The sequence below is a fragment of the Phoxinus phoxinus genome (assembly GCF_949152265.1).
Source record: "Phoxinus phoxinus genome assembly, chromosome: 25".
NCBI lineage: Eukaryota > Metazoa > Chordata > Actinopteri > Cypriniformes > Leuciscidae > Phoxinus > Phoxinus phoxinus.
Window position 1 is genome coordinate 9387632 of NC_136900.1, and position 23533 is coordinate 9411164.

The 23533-nt window shown below is 38.6% G+C and overlaps 1 protein-coding gene across 2 annotated transcripts; it reads right to left on the minus strand.

Annotated features, from left to right (window-relative positions):
- Positions 1-356: 356 nt before the first annotated feature.
- Positions 357-22561, minus strand: myo5c (myosin VC). 2 transcript variants are annotated; one of them, XM_079604026.1, is made up of 41 exons: positions 22519-22561; positions 21977-22087; positions 21340-21508; positions 21113-21257; positions 20801-20957; positions 20568-20711; positions 20381-20462; positions 19648-19755; positions 19418-19524; positions 19060-19325; positions 18776-18857; positions 18543-18683; positions 18045-18167; positions 17880-17963; positions 17663-17791; positions 17035-17132; positions 16782-16868; positions 13940-14051; positions 13645-13856; positions 12317-12482; positions 12079-12225; positions 11418-11582; positions 11241-11334; positions 11101-11164; positions 10629-10809; positions 9784-9877; positions 9636-9699; positions 9487-9558; positions 9132-9312; positions 8953-9046; positions 6641-6704; positions 6385-6553; positions 5971-6058; positions 5796-5894; positions 5566-5720; positions 5208-5297; positions 3815-3965; positions 3429-3732; positions 2273-2447; positions 2077-2157; positions 357-1046 (listed from the first exon to the last, which is right to left on the minus strand). In XM_079604026.1, exons 4-41 carry the CDS (start codon positions 21172-21174, stop codon positions 894-896), a joined length of 4845 nt encoding a protein of 1614 aa, XP_079460152.1. In that variant the 5' UTR covers positions 21175-21257; positions 21340-21508; positions 21977-22087; positions 22519-22561; the 3' UTR covers positions 357-893. The 2 variants fall into 2 exon arrangements, with proteins under 2 accessions (XP_079460152.1, XP_079460151.1); XM_079604025.1 differs by having other exon boundaries at positions 22344-22552.
- Between the last annotated feature and the right edge of the window lie 972 nt (positions 22562-23533).

Below are 23533 nucleotides of genomic sequence, written 5' to 3' on the forward strand. Positions count from 1 at the left end.
TGACAATTAAACAACACTAATATATATTTTAAAAAAATGTATTCCTGGTGGTAGTATATGTTGTACTCTTTAATGCATTGATTTAAAAAAAAAAAAAGTGTCCTGATGATTTTTATTTCCTTATTAGAGTATGGAAAATATGCATACACACACACACACCATAACAAATATGATGAGTCTTAATGTTTTGTAATATATTTATTAGTGAAAAGCACCCTGTGAGGTTTACTAATTGCTAGATAAGTTCTTAGGGTTTCCTTCTCTAGTCCTCAAAGAGTTAATCATCATAAATATTGCATTTCCACTGCATATTGTGAGAGCTATGGTGGATGGTGAAGAGAGAAGAAAGAAGGACTCATTTGGCAGTTGTGTTTATTGATTTATTTCTGGTGTATAAAAAATTCAACGGAAGAGCAATTTGTGACCGTAATTATTTAGGATAAATTTACATAATGGAGCTGAACATTTGAGGTTGGTTTGGCTTATTAAAATCTATGTTACAGTGTTTATTCATGGTTGATCTTGTAAAAAAACTATTCTAAAATATACTATTTAGAGAACATGTGATTAAAATATTTATAAATAAATCTAAAATATACAAATGTTAGCAGTTATTTCATAGTGCATTCAGGTCAGCATAGACACATCCTGATCATAAGTACTGGTGTCAGTTCCATAAACAAAGTCTTAAGATCTAGTCTGACCAACTAGCAGTTTGACAAACGGTAATTAGTCTTACTTTTCAGGTTCAAATGATACCAATCTACATTTTTATGTAATTTACTATTTCATTAAAGTTATGACTAGTCTAACAGTTAAAAAAAATGTAGATGTCTGAACATTTTATGCAACTGGCCCCTGGTTGTGATATCACTAAGGTCAGAGGTTAAAGGTCAAATACGAGTGGCGAAGCCCAGACGGAGGCTGCTGGGCACCTGTAGGAGTTCCAGTGCTTGTGGCGAGGAGCAAAAGGGAAAGGTGACCTGGAAACGATACTGTGAATCCATCATGAGCTGAGACGAGCCCTCGCGCTCCTGAAGCAATGCCTGTTGCCATGGAGACAAAAACAAAGGCCAATCAGAGGTCTAGGTGATGCTTGATGCTCAATTCTACAATAGAGTGCATTAGTTCCCGTCCCTTTTTCAGCAGCGCTGGTTCCGGAAGTATTTTTCCCCCATAGGGATAATAAAAAAATAAAATAAAAAAGTCTATCAAAGTGTTATAAGCCATGAACCAAGCCAATCAGCTACGAGGTGAATCACAACATTACAAACTTTGATTTGAAGCTAAAGCGTATTTGAAAAAGCGGACAAAATGACAAAGGAAAAGACTGTGTACTTAACGGCTTTAGTGAGGGAAAGAACTACAATCCCATGAAGCATTGCAAACAGCATTATCTAATTTAAAACAATGGAGAAATATTAAACTTATAATGCACAAATGTTGATTATCTATATAAAAACAATATACTTTAAGTTTATTGCAATATATATATATATATATACACACCTATATACTGTATATTTTATAAGTTTATAAGTCATCTTTCAAAATCAATTTGCTTGTTTTTTTTACTACCTGAACCTGACTGCTATTGATTTGTGATCATTTACTTTTATACTACTGTTCAAAAAGTCTTTTAAAAGAAATTAATACTTTTATTCAGCAAAGATGCATTAAATTGATTAAAATTGACACTAAAGACATTCGTAATGTTACAAAATATTTATATTTTAAATAAATGCAGCTTTCTATTCATCGAAGAAAGCATGCATCATAGTTTCCACAAAAATATGAAGCATCACAACTGTTTTCAACATTGATAACAATTAGAAATGTTTCTAGCCAATCAGCAGATTAGAATGATTTCTGAAGGATCATGTGACACTGAAGACTGGAGCAAATTCAGCTTTGCATCACAGGAATAAATTAGATTTGAACATATATTCAAATAGAAAACAGTTATTTAAAACTGAAATATTATTGCGCAATTTTGACTATTTTTAATCCTTTAAAAAAATTATACAGATCCCAAAGTTTGAAGAGGTAAAGAAAAAAAAAAGAAAAAAATCTTACCTGCACTTTTCGGACAAAGGACGGAGCCACTCGCTTTTCGAAATCATCAATGGGTGTGTAGGAGTTTAGGATTTTCACAATCTACAAAAGCACAAAACAACCAGATTCTGAAGGTTTTTATAAATCAAGACATGTCGGCACAATTTAAGTTCCGCTAAAACTAATCAGTGGCCAGACGGCATATGTGAAGCGGCACCTGCACGGACGAGAGCTCGGAGCATCTCTGCTTGATCTCGGCCGCGTCTTCATCGGTGGTCTTGTTGACCTGAAGAAGCCAGGCGACCTGAGACAGCGGCCCCAGCGTTTCCATGGCACAGCTGCTCTGCAGACCCTTCTCTCGCAGCCACTCCTCCAGGTAACTGATGTTACACCTGTAAAAGAAAGATGCTCCATTAAACTCCGTTTCTGAGGACGCTCAGAAAGGCAAACTACCATATTATTTATGCAGTAGATCTCAACTTCATTTCCTGTGTGATGAAAAGTCAAACAGAAAAAGATATCTTTCTTTACTCACTGTTTGATAGAGTTTGCATACATTTTTTTTTAACTTTGCATACATTTTTTTTTTTTACTTTGCAGACCAAATTAAAAACAAAATAACATGCAACATCTTGGAAACTAATTTTAAAAATAATAATAACATGCAGCATATTGAGGTCATGTGCAGTTTAAAAAAAGCAGTATGCAATATACGGTATTCACTACTGTTCAAACATTTGGGGTTGGTAAGATTTTTAAAAGATAAAATAAAAGACTGAGGCTGCATTTATTTTGTAAAAAATAGAGTAAAAACAATTTAAAATAACAAAGCTGCATTTTCAGCAGTGATATTTTAGTATATATATATAGTATATATATATATATATATATAATTTAATTCGTTTTTTCATATTTTCCACTTTCATTTTAGTTAAAATTTTAGTCTTGTTGTGTGTTTTCGTCATGGTTAAGTTTTTTATAAATATGTTTTTATATTGTTTTTTTATACAGTTTATTCAGTTTTAGTTTGAGTTATTTTAGTACATCAAGTTAAACTACATTAAAATGAGAAATGTTACCTTGACAATTAGATTTTTTTTTTTTACATTTATGTATTTATTTTTTATGTTTTTTTTTATTGTTTTAGATAACTACAATAATATCCTTATTTTCCTTATTAAAAAAAAAAAGTTGTGCTGCTTCATGTTTGTGGAAACCATGATACATTTTTTTTCAGGATTCTTTGATGAACAAAGTTCAAAAGAACAACATTTATTTGAAACTCTGAATATGAATCTTTTAGAACATTCTAAATGTCTTTTTGATCAATTGAATGCATCCTCGCTGAATAAAAGTAGCGCGCACACACGCACCTGATCTGCATGCCCTTACGGCAGGAGCACAGGTCCTTCCGGAGCAGAATGCTGTTCACCGAGGTGGATCCGATGAGGTAGAAGAGCTGTCTTATGACCTGACCCTGCAGCTGCGTCTCCATGCCCTGCTGAGCCATGCTGGTGTGGAACGAGCCGAGCTGCTGCAGGATCGAGCTCACGCTGAACGCCTCCGTCCCGCTGAGGTCCCCGCCGTCCTCGTACACGCTATTCGAGCGCTTGCGGACACCGGTGGGCTTCATGCTGGAGATTCCCTGGAGGCTTTCGTGCTCCAGCATCCCGGTGACTGAATGGAGAGAGGGGATTGTTTTATAAGAAGGACCAAAATGCATCATGTAAACGCCAATGTATCAACTTCATTTCCATACTGATCATGGGAAAGAGCGCGTCCTCCATCACGCTGATGAACTGATGGTAGATGTTGATGGCGAGGTCGCTGAGAATCTGCCGGTGCTCCGACAGGTCGAAGTTCTTCAGGCAGTTCTTGTTCTGGCGAGGCGTGTTGTGCTTTATGAACTCCTGTTGATGGAGGGAAATCAAGGAATCTCATTGGTTGGTTTCAGGCATTATATGAATAAGATATCTTAGACCCTTTGAAATTATGTGTTGAAGTATTAATAATAATACATTGTAGTTAGGGCTTGACATGGACTTTTTTGCTCACCAGCCACTGTGGCTAGTGGTTTTCCAAAGTTACTAGCCACTCAGCATTTTCACTAGCCACTATTTTGACATTGATACCATGGGGAAAAGCTGCCATTTAGATATTTTTAATATTCTCGTATTATTTGCCAGCAGATTTATTAGGCTGCTGTCACTTTAAGACCAGACACACTGATCCATTATACTGTTACACATGCATTTTCTTTCTCAACTGCTTATGTTCACTTAAAACATACAGTATGCATACATATAGTAACCGACTGTTTACATGAATACTCGCCAAGACCAGCATTTCTGACATTATTTTGTGTGTATTTGATTGTTTCAGCACAATAAGCAGCGAAATAAATAAATAAATGTAGTGCTGAGAGGCGACATTAGGTGTGGGAGCACAGAATCTGCGGGAATGAGTCAAATTATTTGCAATACGCGCAATTCCACATCGAAATTCAAGCCCTGTAACAGCAACAATATTCATCCGGAGCAAATGAAACGAGTGAGTGAGGAGAGGCGGGTTTGTGTGTCACTCGAGAGATGAGAGAGAGAGAAAGAGCAGCTCGTATCCTGTATCTATTCTGAGGAAAATGAGTATTGGAAGCGTTTCAGATATTTCAGTATCGCTATGTATCGAAAAAACTATATTTTTGACAAAACTACATTGCACCTAGTTTACAATTATTTCAGATGCCTTTTTAAAAGACTACAATTAAAAAAACTTATATATTATATATAAAATTCAACCCGTCAAAGTGGCTAGAAGGAGTGACTGCGTTACACACCACTGCTGAAATACACACACGTTTGGAGGGTTGGTGGGTGTTAATGTGAAGCCCTGATTGTATTTATAATGTGCTTTTCTCACACCCAAAGTGCTACAAAACAAGAAATGGAAGTAAAATACAGAAACTACAGACATAATACAATACAATAAATGCAGTGAAACAGAAATTAAACAACTCAATACTCTATTGAAGAGTTAAATGTATCTATTGAATTTATTTTTATTTGTATTGTATCTATTTGTAATGAATTTGTATTTTAGACCCATTTGATTGGGTCTTTAATAGTGAAGGAGAAAGACACAGAAAGGGGCTTTACCTCGTCCCCGCTGTACTGTTTGAGACAGTTGAGGAAGTGATATGTGTTGGAGAGCCAGAAGGACAGAACTTCAAAATTCTCCTGGTGGCCCTGAAATCATAGTCATCATCATAATCATAATCATTAAGGAAACTCTAGCGACATGCATCAGCAAAGCCCCATGTCAGAGGATTCTGAAGAGTGTGTTTGAAAGAGCAAGTACATGCAAGCTGCTAGTTTGATGATATAGTCATTATTTAGGTCATGCCAGTTTTGTTTGAATTGCATTAGTTTGCTTGAAATTAAAACATAATGCAGCGTGTGTTAGAAGTAGTTCATATTTCATATTTCAAGTAAAAAGAAAAAAAAAGTCCCTTACCGAGATGATCTCTTTTATGGCTGTAATGATGCCGTGCATGAGGGACTTGAGCTTGTTTCCATCGTTGAGGTAATCGGAGTGTCTCACACACATGAAGAGGAGATGTGCAGCCAGACCAGGGATCATCTGCACACCCACACCGCGAGGTTTCAGCTCTGCAGATTACAAACCACTGATTAAGTTATGAGTTATGATTCGAACATGCACAGGCTTCAACAATATAGATTTACCGAGTATGAGCGTCCGGATCAGCCTGCTTTCATCCTCCTTCTTGTACTCCAACATGCCCAAGTACTCTTTGGGCACGGCCGGCACTGCTCTCTGATTGGCTGATGAGAATATGAAACATGCAGAGGATGAGACCGGATTGACTAAATGTGAAAGCAGGTAAATGAAGAGTTTTACCGGTCACGACATGTGTTTGAAGAGCTTTGATTTGGTCTTGAAGTCGTTTTATCAATCTGTCCTTCATGTCTGACTGCTCCTCGAAGTCCTGGAACAAGAAGACAATCACTTTAACACATTAGATTAAGATTAACAAATGTACTTTTTGGTTCACCAAATACCTAAATGTCCTTCAGGAAGACAGATTTTTGTGGCACTAAGAGTCTGAATTTTTAAATATATCCATAAATAAATCAATAAATCGACACATTCATGCATTAATAAAATATATACAGTGTATATTGTATTATTGTACTGTTTTTGCTATGAGGGAGTGCATTTATTTATTATGCATGTATGCTTTGGGAAAAAAAGCTAAGTGAATGCATGTAAGCACAAATGCAATCATGAGCGTGACCTTTCACACACACACACCATATTCTCAGCTGTGAGGCGTGACGTCTCCTGTCTGAGTTTGCTCTTGGCTTCGCTCTCTGAGAGCTGAGCTCTCTGTAGCTGCTGGTTCTCCTCCTGGAGGTCAGCCACCTGTCCCTCCATCTCCTCTCTTCTTCTCTCGCTCTCTGTAATCTTCTCCTCCAGGTGCCTATGAACATATCCAACAACACCTGCTCCTTCAGCCTTGTGCCACAGTCTGTAGTGTAAATATAGTTTGAGGTAATAAACGCCTCACCTGCGTTGTGATTGCTCCTCTTCAACAGTGTGCTGAATCTCTTTTGATAACTCCTTTATTTTTGCTGCCACATAAAATTTAAGTTGTAAAGAAGTGCCAACAGATGAAACATTCATATTGGGGGTTACCACAAATGAATAAACCTAAACCGATATCATTTTGAATGTAACATTATTTATTTATATATTTACAGTGCCCCAATTATGCTATTTTAAATGTTAAATTCTGTTTTGGAGGTCTCCTACAATAGATTTACTGTACAGTCTGTTGTGATTGCTCTACTGTGCTCTGATTGGTCAGATGGCCCAGTCGCTTGTGATTGTGTTAAGTTATGTTTCTTTTACTGTGCATGTGCGAAGAGCACCTTTTATGGGTTAGCGCATTTTTCTTTTTGGTTGTTCAGTCTGGCGTCCTATGAAAGGAAGAGCGGCTGTGTTGAACGTGATGGAACAATAAAGAGTTTATTGAAAAATAACAGTTGTAGCTATTGAGTCAACATTTGCTCTACTGTGCTCTGATTGGTCAGATGTCCCAGTCTGTTGTGATTGGTTTACTCTACTCTGATTGGTCAGATGGTCCTGTCTGTTGTGATTGGTCTACTCTGCTCTGATTGGTCAGATGGTCATGTCTTTTGGGATTGGTCTACTCTGCTCTGATTGGTCAGATGGCCCAGTCTGTTGTGATTGGTCTACTCTGCTCTGATTGGTCAGATGGTCATGTCTTTTGGGATTGGTCTACTCTGCTCTGATTGGTCAGATAATCCTGTCTGTTGTGATTGGTTTACTCTGCTCTGATTGGTCAGATGGTCCTGTCTGTTGTGATTGGTCTACTCTGCTCTGATTGGTCAGATGGTCCTGTCTGTTGTGATTGGTCTACTCTGCTCTGATTGGTCAGATGGTCCTGTCTGTTGTGATTGGTCTACTCTGCTCTGATTGGTCAGATGGTCCTGTCTGTTGTGATTGGTCTACTCTGCTCTGATTGGTCTACTCTGCTCTGATTGGTCAGATGGTCCTGTCTGTTGTGATTGGTCTACTCTGCTCTGATTGGTCAGATGGTCCTGTCTGTTGTGATTGGTCTACTCTGCTCTGATTGGTCTACTCTGCTCTGATTGGTCAAATGGTCCTGTCTGTTGTGATTGGTCTACTCTGCTCTGATTGTTCAGATGGTCCTGTCTGTTGTGATTGGTCTCACAACAAAAACTCTTCCAGTCCTCATCTACAACTACAGTGTTTGAGGCTGGGTCAAAGTAGACGTTGTTCGCAGGCATTATGCAAATTTGTTAAAAAGCTACTTAGGTTTGTGCAGGAGTAAGACTGGAACCACTGACGACTCATTTCAGGCAGTTCAGAATCGGTTCTTTGTTCGAGGACACAATAACTCCATTTATCTGCACTTTGATCTTTGGAACTTTTCAGACTTTTTACATTCACAAACCGCTTTATCCGAAAAAGCATAATAGGGGCACTTTAAAAAAATTATATCCTGCTGCCCAGATCTGTTCAAAATATTTTTTTTGCATGCATAAAACCTAGTGTATTTAAAGGAACACTCCGACTTTTTGGGACTTTATCCTATTCAACTTATCCCCCAGAGTTAGATAAATCCATACATACCTTTTTCATATCCGTGTGTGCTATGAGTCTGTTTGACGCACCCACCGCTAGCCTAGCTTAGCACAAAGACTGGATGTAAATGGTTGCAGCTAGCATACTAATCCAAATAAGTGACAAAATAACGCAAACATTTTCCTATTTACATGTTGTGATTTGTATAGTCACAGAGTGTACAAAAAACAAAGTCAAATGAGACACAGACATATTTTAACCGTATAAATACTGGGAACTATATTCTCTGAAGGCGAAGCACTGCTACTTGGGCGGAGTGATAACCGCAGCACCTGAGACGCGACGTGGTGAGGAGCAGAGAGTTCGTTCAGAGCGCGTCTCAGGTGCGCTGCGGTTATCACTCCGCCCTATATTCAGGGAATATAGTTCCCAGTATTTATACGGTTAAAATATGTCTGTGTTTCATGTGACTTTGTTTTTTGCACACTCTGTGACTATACAAATCACAACATGTAAATAGGAAAATGTTTGCGTTATTTTGTCACTTATTTGGATTAGTATGCTAGCTGCAACCATTCACATCCAGTCTTTGTGCTAAGCTAGGCTAGCGGTGGGTGCGTCAAACAGACTTATAGCACGCACGGAGATGAAAAAGGTATGTATGGACTTATCTAACTCTGGGGGATACGGTGAATAAGCTAAAGTCCCAAAAAGTCGGAGTGTTCCTTTAAAATGTGGTTGGCTCACCGCTCATCTCAGCGCTCTGATCGTGTAACTGGGTCTCAAGTTCGTGTTTGTGACGGTTCAGTTCCGACACCTGCTGCTTCAGTTCTGGAATCACCTGCACACAGGAAGTCACCATCATCACCAGGTGACTTTAAACTATGACTCTAAACAAACATAGAAGCGACATAAACACACTCTACCATGTTCTCAGCAGCGAGGCGGGCCACTTCCTGCCCGATGCTTTGGTTGACGTTACTTTTCTCCTGAAAGAGAGCTTTATGCTGCTCGTTCTCTCGGTTTAAATGTTCGTTTTTGAAGAACAGAGCTTCCAGTTGACTCTCATAAGCCTCTTTCTGCTCCCGCTGCTGAGTTTCCATCACCCTGAGAAAGAAGGACAGTAAATTTACTAGTGTGATGTATTTTATATATATGAAATGGTTGTAAAAATGTAAAAAAAAACATGTTTACTTTTCTTTAAGCTAAATATTTTTATTACATTTTTTGATGAGAAAACAAACGCTTATGGATTAAACTGACAACATTTAGAGGTCATACTTTGCAGCTTTCTCCACGCCGTCAAAAGCAGTGAGAAGATCAGCTCCATCATCATTATCTTCTTTATTCAGCCTGGAGTAAAAGAGACAATCTGAATCAAGCTAATCCAGATAACAATCTGCACTGACAACCTCAATACTCTGACGCACCTCTGGATGAGATCTTCCTCTGCAGTGTTACCGAGCAGCTGCCTCATGATTAAACTCATCTTAGCTGAGGGCATAAACATGGATGAAGACAGATCAGCGGTTTATAGTTTTACATGTATTGCTCATTGTTTTATAGTATGTTTTATACCTCTGGCTTGAAGACTTTGAGCTCTCTTGGTTTTATCAGCTTCAGCTCGTTGCATCTGCAGGCTGTTGATCTCTTTCCGTAAATCTGGTATGACCTTCAAATGTCACAAAAAAGTAATTGTGTGTGTGACTGAGAGAGAAAAACCCTATACATTAAGGTCCATATTAATAACCAATGTAAAAAGGCCTGTTTACAACAAGAACAGTAACTATAAAGACAATTATAACTATAACTATATTATCTCTTTAAACTATATCGATATCGGTGGATTCTGATTGGCTGAGATGTGAATAAAGCACATATTTAAATATATAAATAATCAAATGTAAATAATGTATACTGTATAATAAATGTATATAATAAAACTATATATATAATAAATAATATTTGTGATAAAAAAATATAAGGAGATATACAATTAATTAAATAAATAAATAAGAAAATAAATTGGAGAATTACTATGAAAAACAAAACAGATTAAAAATCAAAGATAATTATTGAAAAAAAAAAAAAAAACATAGTTAAAGCTTTCAATTTTGAATTTCCTTTAACATTTTTCGCAACATTTACATGAACATTTCCCCAAAATTTCATTTATATTGTATTATTTTAGCATTGATGGGCATTGAATCAATTATTTGTATATTTCCACGCACATTTGATTATTCACTCATGTTTTATTTTTGCAGGTTACATCCTCATTCGACAACATTAGGCTCCGGTTTACTGTAAATGCCTTGAGAAGCACTGTAATAAAACAGCCATTTGTACCTGTTCTTTAAAAAGTGGGGGGGGGGGGGGAATGTAAGAAAAAAGCGAAAGGCAGAGTTGGAGTTGTGATTGACCTTGACGTGTTTGGTGAGCTGCAGCAGCTGTTCTTGCAGTTCTGCGTTGACCTTCATGTCGTCCTCCACTTGCGTCTGGAGTCTGATTCGCTCCTCTCTCAGTCTACGGCTTTCCTCTTTCAGTGCTACGATCTCTTTATCCGAGTCTTCCTTCTGGAGTTCACCGTTGTGCTCCGCCACCCTGACAGAACAGAGGACGGATTTGGACAAGCACGTTTAGACAAAGGTCTGCTTGACAGCCAAACAAAAGGAAACGGGAAATGTCCGACGACTCAAAGTTGGGTCTGTTCCTCACAAAGTTATCAAGTAGCTTCAGACTGCCCACTTCTGGACAATTTTTATGGTGTTTTTTGAGCTTGAGCATGAGCAACTTTTGACATTCACTGAGGAAATGAACTCAAACGTGTTTTTGAACGAGACGAGAGTGAGTAAATGATTTTGGGGGAACTATCCCCTAAAAAAGCGCTCTTACTTTCTAAACCTCTCCTCTCTTTCCAGATCTTCCATCAGCTTTCTCTTTACATCCTCAAATTGATCTGGAAAACAAGTATTTCATTAGTTACAGTCACATACTCTTCATTATCACGGTTTTAAAATCAGTTCACTCCTCACCTTTCATCTGCAGGATCGTGTCTTTCAGTTTCTGCTCCAAAGCTTTATTCACCTGAACCAGTTTCTCTTTATCATTCTGAAGCAGAGCGATTGCCTTAGAGAAGAGAACAAACTCATGATTATATTCAACACTGTATCAATACTACAAAGATATTGTACAATCAGTGTGTCTATTACCTGATTGGTCTCTTCTGAGTGTGTCCTCGCCCTCTCCTCTAAAGCTGCCATCTCATTGGTTAGCTTTCCAAGCTCCACCTCCAGAGCATGAATCTTTTCTAGTCCGTGAGCTCGTGCATTAGACAAACTGGCGACTCTCTCCATGAGGCCACGGTTCTCTTTATTCTAGAGGAAAAGAGAGAAAGGGCTTGTATTTCAGAGACACTGCAGAAAATGACATATTTAAAGATTCCGGGTAATTTCAAGTCTCTAAATACAAATAAACACAACTAGCTGAGCCTGTGACACAAATAGCAATAAGATTAAATGGAGATCAAATAGAAATTTTGGTTTAAGTCTCCAGAAAAAAGAGCCCAGTGTTCTCGCATGTCTCTTCTAGGTTTAAAAAAAAGATCTCAACAGTGTAGAAATCTTTTCTCAGATTTGCCAAAATATCAAAGTTGGAGATCTCAATATGAACACTTCTCAACAAGTGATCTGAGCTGCTCTCCACATTACTTTGTGTACGTTAACTACTGACCCGTTTCAATCTATTTTCATTCATACAAAAATAAGTTTATGAGAAACATCTGAGACAAAGTTCATACTTAATTAATTCTCCCTGAGATATGATGAACAAGCATCCTTGACCAATAACCTTTTCCAGGTTGTCTGATCGTACCTGCTCTTCCACTTTCTTGCGCAGCTGCTGGACTCTGTAGGAAAGCTGCACGTTGATGACCAGCCGCCGCATTGTTTGAAATCGCCGGCGCACCAGCCAAGCTCGAGTGTACTTCTGCAGAACCAGAGCCTTTTGCTCCTCCACCATCTATAATAAGGACACAAAAGGAATTGAATTGAATTGACATGATCAAATTTGTGAGCTGCATGGTCAAAAACGCTGAGACTGGTTGCTTTGCCTTTTTGTAGCGTTTGCGGGCCATCCATCCTCTGGTGTGGGCCTGTATGATGACTGCAGCCCTCAGGACGAGCTGGTAAATCTTCCGCACCAGATACCCACGACAGTGTCTCTGAATCACCACAGCGGCCCAGCCCTGCTTCAGCGCCAGAGCTGTCACCGTGCGTCTGCAACAGAAAAAGCAAGGTTTTTCAGGATAAATTCATTTCTGTGATCATCCTAAATATAATGTTCTACAAAAGTAGCATATAACAGAAAGTTCTGTTCAATATTTTAGTTGTCTATGTATAGAAAATTAAACAATATAACAGATCAATGTCAGTTGCGTCACATCAGCGATATATCTCATCAGCTTGACACGTCTAGAAGCGCCTTTTGAACTGAAAATAAGTGTGAACAAGTGAATAACAGTTTAAAGGAGCAGGAAGTGATTTCTGAGAAATGCTGTTGAAAGTGATTCGCTCTGCACAACACACTTGTGACCAATCAGCAGTAGGGGGCGTGTCTACTCATGATGGGGGAGGAGAGAGTGAGCCAATCAGCTGTAGGGGGCGTGTCTACTCATGATGGGGGAGGAGAGAGAGTGAGCCAATCAGCTTTAGGGGGCGTGTCTACTCATGATAGGGGAGGAGAGAGTGAGCCAATCAGCTGTAGGGGGCGTGTCTACTCATGATGGGGGAGGAGAGAGAGTGAGCCGTAGGGGGTTAGGGTTAGGGGTGTTGGAAAACCTTTAGGGGGTTAAAGGTGTTGGTGTCGATCTCCGAATGCAACTTAACATGAGGAGAGGAGAGGTGGAAAGCTCCTAAAGCTTGTTTCCATATAAATTCTAAGTGTCTAAGTTATCATGCTTTTCAGTGGAATTACAAGTTCCTGACATTTCCTCATATGGAGTCAGTTCATTACGTTGCATTCAGAGATCGACTACTTTTGACTGACAAAATTCCAGCCACCGGAAACACTTAACTGATAAAGTGAGTAGCACAAAACCTTTCTTTTTAGTAAACTTTGTGTACACAAACAATGTAGTCAATGCTCGAGTTCATGAGTAGAGCCCCTGGTGATACTTTTATGTTGTGTCGAGCCGCATTAGTGTTTTAAAAATAGTGATTTTGATGCTATCATAGAAGTGCCCCAAGCACTCCCATTCAAAAGGCATTTTGACCGAAAACGAAAATACGGTCAATCTTAAAAGTGGCGTTTCCATTCTAATTATGCTTTTACACGTATGTTTGACACGGGTAGATTAACAAAAAGAGCCTAGGTTCAATTTTGGCGACAGTTACCCTTTAAAGCACTGTTTTGGATCGCAAGTGCTCTGGAAACACTCACCTGATCTGTTTCTGTCCACGCACGTACTGTTGTATAGTGATGGCGGCTTGTCTCATGTGCAGGAACCTGTGTCTCTGCCTCCAGCCCCTCACGTGCTTCTGAATGGTCACGCAAGCCGCACGCAGATGATCCAAACGCAGCTTCTCCAGGTACGCCACCTGTCCCGCCCGGAAGAAGATCTTCGTCCGACCAAACTTGTACTGGTTGGAATCCTGTAATGCACCAAAGATGACACTTTTCAGAACATGGTTGAAGATCACGAGCTCTCAGGTCTACCACAGTGCGGTTCTCTTACAGGAATGAGTTTCTGCAGAACCGTCCTGCACGTCTGCTTCTTCTCTCCCAGCTTCAGCTCAGACTCGCTCATCAAGATACTGTAACGGCTGTAAAACTCGATATACGTCCACCTGACAGAGACGATGAGAGTTTACAGAAAAGAGAGAGACCAGTCAAACATTGCTAATCTGTAGCAAGATGTTGCTCTGTGGCGTTTTAACCTTGCTTGGTTGGATCTTCCTATGTGTTTTTGATGACTCTAGTGTGTCTTGAGATTTAGTTGGATTTTTCACTTTTACATTTTTTTGTATTAAAAAATGCACAACTCTCACAAAAACATCCAGGTCACATTTCACACAAAGATCATAAGAAAAAGAAAAAAAAATGTTTTTAAGGAAACTTATTCTAATGATGACATTTGTTTAATTATAAAAACATATATAAACACATATTATATATATTCAGAATATATACATTTTAAAAATACTACATGAATATTTCTTTCACATTACAGTAATTGTTTTTTAAATTATAGGATACATTTTTTTTATAAACAAACAAATAAATATTATAGTATTTATTATTGTTTTGATCTATATTTTATTTTTGTTTTCATTTTAATTTTAGTTCAAGTTTTAGTAATTTTGTTATGTCCTTTTGTCATTATTAGTTTTTTATATTTGTATGTAGTTTTAATGTATTTTTTATTTCAGTTTAAGTATAATTTCTATTTAGATTTAATTTAGTCATTTTGTTATGTGCTCGTCATTTTTATTAGTTTTTCATATTTACCGGTATATTTAGATATAAATATAAAAAACTAAATATATATATATATATATATATATATATATATATATATATATATAAAATATTTTATTTCAGCTTGAGTTCGAGTCATTTTTAGTACTTGAACCTAAAACTATTTAATTTTAGTTAGCTGCCAAGGAAACATTTTATTTAATTTTAGCTTTATTTACAATTACATTTTTATACTTTTATAGTTTTACTAAATGATGAAAATGAAAACACTGATATTCTGTCCTAAATACAGTGCCTTGCGAAAGTATTCGGCCCCCTTGAACTTTTCGACCTTTTGCCCCATTTCAGGCTTCAAACATAAAGATATAAAACTGTAATTTTTTGTGAAGAATCAACAACAAGTGGGACACAATCATGAAGTGGAACGCAATTTATTGTATATTTAAAACTTTTTTAACAAATAAAAAACGGAAAAATTGGGCGTGCAAAATTATTCGGCCCCCTTAAGTTAATACTTTGTAGCGCCACCTTTTGCTGCGATTACAGTAAGTCGCTTGGGGTATGTCTCTATCAGTTTTGCACATCGAGAGACTGAAATTTTTGCCCATTCCTCCTTGCAAGGCAGCTCGAGCTCAGTGAGGTTGGATGGAGAGCGTTTGTGAACAGCAGTTTTCAGTTCTTTCCACAGATTCTCGATTGGATTCAGGTCTGGACTTTGACTTGGCCATTCTAACACCTGGATATGTTTATTTGTGAACCATTCCATTGTAGATTTTGCTTTATGTTTTGGATCATTGTCTTGCTGGAAGACAAATCTCCGTCCCAGTCTCAGGTCTTTTGCGACTCCATCAGGTTTTCTTCCAGAATGGTCCTGTATTTGGCTCCATCCATCTTCCCATCAATTTTAACCATCTTCCCTGTCCCTGCTGAAGAAAAGCAGGCCCAAACCATGATGCTGCCACCACCATGTTTGACAGTGGGGATGGTGTGTTCAGGGTGATGAGCTGTGTTGCTTTTACGCCAAACATAACGTTTTGCATTATTGCCAAAAAGTTCCATTTTGGTTTCATCTGACCAGAGCACCTTCTTCCACATGTTTGGTGTGTCTCCCAGGTGGCTTGTGGCAAACTTTAAACGACACTTTTTATGGATATCTTGCAGTTCATCCAGAGAGATCATGGGCCTCTTGGCTGCATCTCTGATCAGTCTTCTCCTTGTATGAGCTGAAAGTTTAGAGGGACGGCCGGGTCTTGGTAGATTTGCAGTGGTCTGATACTCCTATTTCAATATTATCGCTTGCACAGTGCTCCTTGGGATGTTTAAGGCTTGGGAAATCTTTCCTCATCCAAATCCAGCTTTAAACTTCTCCACAACAGTATCTCAGACCTGCCTGGTGTGTTCCTTGTTCTTCATGATGCTCTCTGTGCTTTAAACAGACCTCTGAGACTATCACAGAGCAGGTGCATTTATACGGAGACTTGATTACACACAGGTGGATTCTATTTATCATCATTAGTTATTTAGACCAACATTTGATCATTCAAAGATCCTCACTGAACTTCTGGAGAGAGTTTGCTGCACTGAAAGTAAAGAGGCTGAATAATTTTGCACGCCCAATTTTTCAGTTTTTTATTTGTTAAATTTTTTTGAAATATCCAATAAATTTCGTTCCACTTCATGATTGTGTCCCACTTGTTGATTCTTCACAAAAAATTACAGTTTTATATCTTTATGTTTGAAGCCTGAAATGTGGCAAAAGGTCAAAAAGTTTAAGGGGGGCGAATACTTTCGCAAGGCACTGTATATATCACTATACATATGCCTTCCTAAATATTTCTGTTTTGTGTCATTCAGTCACGACTCACGTGATATATACACATACAGTATGAAGATCACAGAAGCGTTCAAAATGAAGTTAAAATATAAGTTCTGCCAATTCACACTGGCAGACAGACGCAGACCAACGCCGACAGTCACCAGATTACAGCACGTCACTTCTCACAGGAGTAACACACCGATCCGACAAAACCCGACGAAGAGTCTGTTGCCGCCTGTCGACGCGGTGTGAACTGGCCTGAACTTAAGTTAATGCTGGTCACCTGGATGGGTAACTCTGGGCACTGATGCGGATGGTCTCCAGCACACCACAGGCCCTCAGCTGCTGCACCACACGCTTTGAGTCGTACCTGAGCAAGCAAACACACACACACACACACACACACACACACACACACACACACACACACACACACACACACACACACACACACACACACACACACACACACAGTTTCTTTACTGTATACAACCAACAGAAAGTCCCAAATAAAATAATTCAGGCTTGTCACTTACTCAAATGGCAGTTTCTCCTCATTGGGTTTAATACAGCGCACATAATGAGGTGTAGTAGCGTTCAGCGTCTCCATTAACAGGGACAAGGAACTTCGAAACTGTGATCAGACAGGAGATAAAGATGTTAAAGATGATACATATCCTGTAGAGAACGCCATTGTTTTTTGTCACACCGAGTTTTGGGGTGTTGTCATATGCATGAAAGAGCTCCACAAAGTCCTTTTAAACCACTCAATATCATTATTTGTGTGTTACAAGCATTCAAATAATCAATAGGATAAAAGTTTATAGATTGGATCTAAACACAGCAGATGGTCTGGTTTTTTGGAAAGATCTTTGCTGCTTTCACATGCTGTATTTCAATGTAAACAAACATGGCTGAGCACAGGACTCTTTGCGCAAGTTACATTATTACACCAGTAGGTGGTGACAAGTAACTGTCTTTATGAAATTTATACTCACTAATAAAGTATAAAAGTCATAAAGACAGTCACTTGTCGCCACCTACTGGTGTAATAATGTAAAGTGTATGTAAAAAAATATATATCTTTTTCAATAAATTAAAATCTTTGAAAACAAGTTAATCAGCCAAGCGGTCTTTATTATTACCACTAGACTAGTATTGTACCTTGTCTCCTACGGTGGTTCTCAGCTGCTTGTTTGAAGCTTTAACTCTGGGTTGTGCTGGTTTAACTTTGATCATTTTGTGGCCAGAATTTGGTTCCTCCTCTTTAAAAAAGTCTGCCAAGAGAGCAAACTAACAGCATAGAAATGAGATAAACAACATTATAATGACATTAAACTCACAGACACAAAAATCATAAAGGAAAACATTAGGTTGATACCTGACTAGTGCGCAGGATGTCGACTAGCTCTTCATAAAGCGTGTCTCTGTTCTTCTCCAAAAAACCTTTACACTGGTATTCTACCTAAGGAAAACAGTTTCAGCTCTTTATGTATAATTTTCACTGTATTTTTTAAGACAATATAGAGAAGTAATAGTCTCTTACCTTATCAGCAAAATGCTGGATCATAAAAGAGTCATTAGACATACGAGGTTTCTCAAACAGCGGCTTTGAACCTAGAAAATTGTACAGCTTTTGCAGCCAGTTTTTATCAGTGCCCTGTGGGAACTGTGGGAGATCATTCAGTTAGTGGAGAGAAAAAAACATTTCATATGCTTCTCCAAGAAATTAATGACATTAAATAGAGAACAAGTGGAAACTTCGGATCAAAATCGAGTTTGGAATTGGAATTTCATTATGAAGTCATACACGTATAACAAATTTAGTCTTAACCAGCTAATTTTTCTGTTCTTGATACTGTAAAAAATAACAGCCAATCAGAACACATCACATGCTTAATATTCAGCTGTGTGCAACCAATGAGATTTCAGTGTGGGCGGAGCTCCACAGCAAGTCGCATAAGAAAAATAAATGGCTAATTTGTAGTATGACGTGATTTAAGCTGGTTAGGACAGAAAACTTCCACATCCGTGTTCTTCTCACCAGACACTCCTCATCCAAAAGGTCCAGGATGCCCATCTTAGACTCGATGAGATCAATAACGGGCTGATTGTCGTAGAAATCAATCAGCGTCCACGGGATGTCCTCTTTCATGTACTCCTCCTGCTCCAGTTTAAACACGTGCTGATGGGACGATGATCAGAGATGTGTGTTTATCAATAGTTCCACTTCAAATCTAATTGATTTCTTGCTAAATAAAATAAAAAGGAACGCACCAGGTTGAACTGCTGTTGCAGCTTCTCGTTGGCGTAGTTGATGCAGAACTGCTCGAAACTGTTCACTTCAAAGGTCTCAAATCTAGAGGAGGCCGAAAGACAGAACAACATTAGAAAAAAGCTACACTAATGGACCCTTCATTTTTCAAGCCATGTAACACCAACGATATTCGTCCAGAGAATATCAAGAGAAATGAAACGAGTGAGTGAAAGAAGGCGGGTTTGTGTCGCTCGCTGACGGAGAGATGAGAGAAAGAGCAGCTGGTATCGTGAATTCAACGTACCCATAAATATCCAACACCCCAATAAATGAATGTTGTTTCCCAGGGACCATTAGGGCCTGGTTGATCTTGTGGATGACCCAGTCGAAAAGATGGGCGTAGATGTGTTTGGCCAGGGCATCGCGGGCGTTGACGGCACGTTCCTTGGGCTGCGGTTTCACCACCGTCTCCGCTGACAAGACTATCCGTCTGTGACACAGCCAGCGGCTCATATTGTCCATGTTGACGCTCATCAGGTCACAGAATATGGCCAAGTGAGGGTCTCTGGACTGGAGAGAAAGCAGAAAGTATTTCAAAATGGCAATTATCAATTGAAAAAAACAAAGATGGTCTAAAACCACTCAGAAAAAATAATTCTTACACCGATGGATGATCTCTCGGGGCTGTTCGCCTTGATGACTACGTTTCCTAAATGCAGAATTGCAGCGAGCACCTTAAACACATCAGCCTGAAAACTGTCCTTAAGACCTGGAGAGAAACAAGGCAGCCAGAGGAACACCAGATGAAGTACATGGATTGACAACCACGTTCTTGATAAATTATTCTAAATCTTGCTAAAATGAATCAGATGTTAGATGTCTCAGTAAATACCCAGTAGATTGAAGGTTCTGAGTGTTTCTGCCATGTCAGCCCGGTCGTCCACACCCTCGATCTCCGTCTCACCACCCAAACGAGTGTAATTAAACTTCTCTGCACACACTAATCAACAGACGAAGAACATGCCAGCATCACAGACACAATTTCCACTCTACATTATTAATTATATGAACTGAAAGCTGTCCTTTATATATTTTAAAGAGTAAAATATTAACTTAAAGGGATAGTTCACCCAAAAATTTAAATTCTGTCATTCTCGCCCTCAAGTTACAAACCTGTGTACATTTCTTTCTTCTGTTGAACACAAAAAAAGATATTTTGAAGAATGTCGGTAACCAAACAGTTGATGGACCCCATTGACTTTCATAGTATTTTTTTTGTGTGGAAGTCAACTGTTTGATGACAGATTATATATTCTAGACATATGATATATTATTAACATATTCTTAAAAAATACCTTCTTTTGTGTTCAACAGGAAAAAAAAATCTTACTTTTTGGCAGTAAAATCAGACATTGAAGTCTAGAGTATATAAGATGCTATTTGTGTAAAGTATACAAACTGCAAAAATAGTGCAATTATAAATAGTACAATTATGATTAAAGTCTTTATCGCTTCCTGGACTCAACACAATTATCTTATAATATAATTTCATCTTTTGTAGCTATTCCTATTTCTGTGCGTACTACGTAGTAATAAAATCATACGACATGTACAGAAACACTCACAGAGTCTCAAGCCTTTGAACTCTGGCTGGTTTGCACAAGCACACATTTGGTAGAAGATGTGATAATTTCTCTCGTTCTCTGACTGCAGGGGGAACAAATGAGACATTATGACTTATGAGTTTGGCGCCTTTATCATTTAGTTAATCTGTTGCTAAAAAGTCAACAAAAAGTGAAAAGCTCCTTTCACCTGAAACACAACCCTTGACTTTTCCAGAAGGTACGTCCTCATGTTGGCACCAATGATCTGGTATCTTTTGTCGAAGCTGATCTCAGTGTACTTCCCGAATCGACTGCTGTTGTCATTTCTGGTTGTTTTTGCATTTCCAATGGCCTGCAAACACATCAGATTATTTTTGCATGATGAAGATCTGATTCCTGCTCGTAGAAAAGTGTTGGTTTGGTTAAAAAACACAGATTTACCTCAGTGATCGGGTTGGATGCCAAAACTTTGTCCTCCACCCGAGTTTTACTACCAGATTTGCTGACCATAGCAAAGTATCTCATAGCGTACCGAGCAGATACGGTCTTTCCGGCCCCGGACTCACCGCTCACAATGATGGACTGATTCTTGTTATTCCTGCAGTTTGAAGATAAAAGATCTCATTTTGATCTCAGCCTGTAAAACCTGCACAGTTGGTTATTCAGCATATGTTTGTGTTAATCCAAAACACAAAGTCTTCCTGAATCAACCACGGTTTAAAGGGATAGTTTAGGTCGGACATGGTGCTTCACCTGGCCATTTGTTTGTAGGCCTCTTCAGCCACAGCAAATATATGAGGGTCCAGGTCGCCCATGTTTTGACCAGAGTACGCATGGATGACTGCATCTCCATAGATGGGAAGCTGTTTATATGGATTGACTGCCACCAGGATAATTCCTGAGATGGTAAAAATCATGGTGATGTTCTCACGTTAAAGAAAGGGGTTCACATCAAGAAAGCCATTCTACAGCCAACCTACCACAGTATGTATAGATGATCTTGGACTCGACGAATCGGACTTTGAGGTTGTGTAGCACGGCCGGCTCGTGAAGGTAGCTGAGGGCCGTGAGGTCATTCTCTCCCACCAGGATATCTGGGTTACGGAGGGGTGGCAACTTCTCACCCCCTTCCAGAGGATACAGTAACTCCTGCGAGAGAGATTCACAACTCACGTCAGGTTCTATTAAAGTCAAAGTTTCTAATAGGGTGATTAAACTGTTACATTTATAATGACTTTCATTATGAACACCAATGAGAATTTTTACCCTCAGGAACCAATCACTCCCATTATAAAGCTTGGAAGAACCAGGATATTATTTAATATAACTCTGATTGTGTTTGGCTGAAAGAAGAAAGTCATATCTAAGATGGCTTGAGGGTGAGTAAATTATGGGATCATTTTAATTTTTGGGGTGAACTAACCCTTTCTTTAGCATAATAAAAAACAAAATCCATAAAACCATAAGGAAAACTCAAAAACTCAATAAGAAGGTTCTTGAACATTAAAGGTGCTGCAAATAACCCATTAAGAACCTTTGTAGTGCAAACTATAATTCGTGAGAGTGCTAATTTATTCAGTTTTCGGATTTAAAGCTTTAATACAGGTTTTGTTTTACCGTCCCATCCTCCAGCTGTATTTCCAGCTCAGTTTCTCCAGGATTGAAATCTGCCAGAATCTCCGCAGATTTCCAAACATGTTCGGAGTCGGGGATCCACACCCTGTTATACTACAACAGAAAACTCGCGATTTTATAAGATTGTGCTTTGGAAGAGATTTTGTTTGGCTTGTGTTTTTGTGCTTGCACTGCGCTTTCAACAATAACAAAACTGACCATATGTCACAACTTGTAAAGTTTTACTCAATCATTTCGTAAATAAAGTCTTTGACTAGATCATTTTATTCCCAATTGCACACATGCTAGACTTAAATATCATGTTACTAAACTTGCTAAACACTTCTGAAAAGTGATTTGTTCCTCATACCTTTGTATACAACTCCGACAGAGCCATGGTAACAGGAGTCTCTTCCGATTTATTTCACATTAAAACACTATCTCATGATTAAAATTAAAAATGAAACTAATATTCATACGGATAACTTTTTAGTCATGACACCTGCTAAAAGTTTGGAAATGACGGTGGGAACTTCCTCGCTCACCTGCGATCGCCGGCGAAACTACAAGTCCTACTACAGCGAAGGCTTGTGCTGCTGCTTAATATTCATGAGATTCACGGACCAATTATAATATTCATAAATGTTCATTCGAAATGAAATGTTGTTAAACCACAGTGGCGCACGGCCCTTAATATAACATGTAAATATAATATATATAAAATAAATTATATCAAATTATAATAAGGTCCACATATGACCTATTTAATATTCATGAGATAATCCTTCTCCATAGTGCGGTTCGGGTTTCGCGAACTTCCCATCGCGCGCGAGCGAGTCTCGTGACGCTTTGCTTACCGTAGGGGTGTGTTCATTTGAACAAGGATTTGACACCAAAGGAACAGGATACTGCACTTACTCATTCAGTGACTGCACAAGTATGCAGACATATGATCAGATGTTTGGACACGAAGACAAGTTTTCTCTTGGCTTAGTGCAGACAGATTGAAATATATAAAAGCGAGACAGCTAAACTAAATGATCAGGATTTTAAAATCCTTTAAAATCCTTAATCCATGTTTATTTAATATAATTTTTTTGCATTTTTGTGGAAGCACAAAGAAGATTAATCGTATGCTAGATCATCGAGATCAGTAGTATGAGCAAGATCAGGTAATACCAGTTCAAGACTCTGTAGTGCTAGAAAAATACTGTCCAGTGGAAATCTGCAAACAATAACAATGCAGTTACCCTGAGACTCCAAATTCAGGGGTTCAAGTGGTAGAAAACCTATTAGAATTTCCAAGGATCAGTAATCTCCCCTAAAATTGATCGGGCAGACCAAACTGTAAGTCTCTTGCAGACTTGAAACTTTGAGGGATGGTAGTACTCATGACGTCTACACTGTCACCAAGGCTCGCCTCGCCCCAATCGACCTGATGGTGGCGCTACAGAGATCAAAACTATGTAATGGCTCATCATAACTCCTAAATTGTTTGCAGCAGGCTGAAGTGTCTTATATCGTTGTAATCCTTGGTTCACCCTGGCAAGTTTTTTTTAG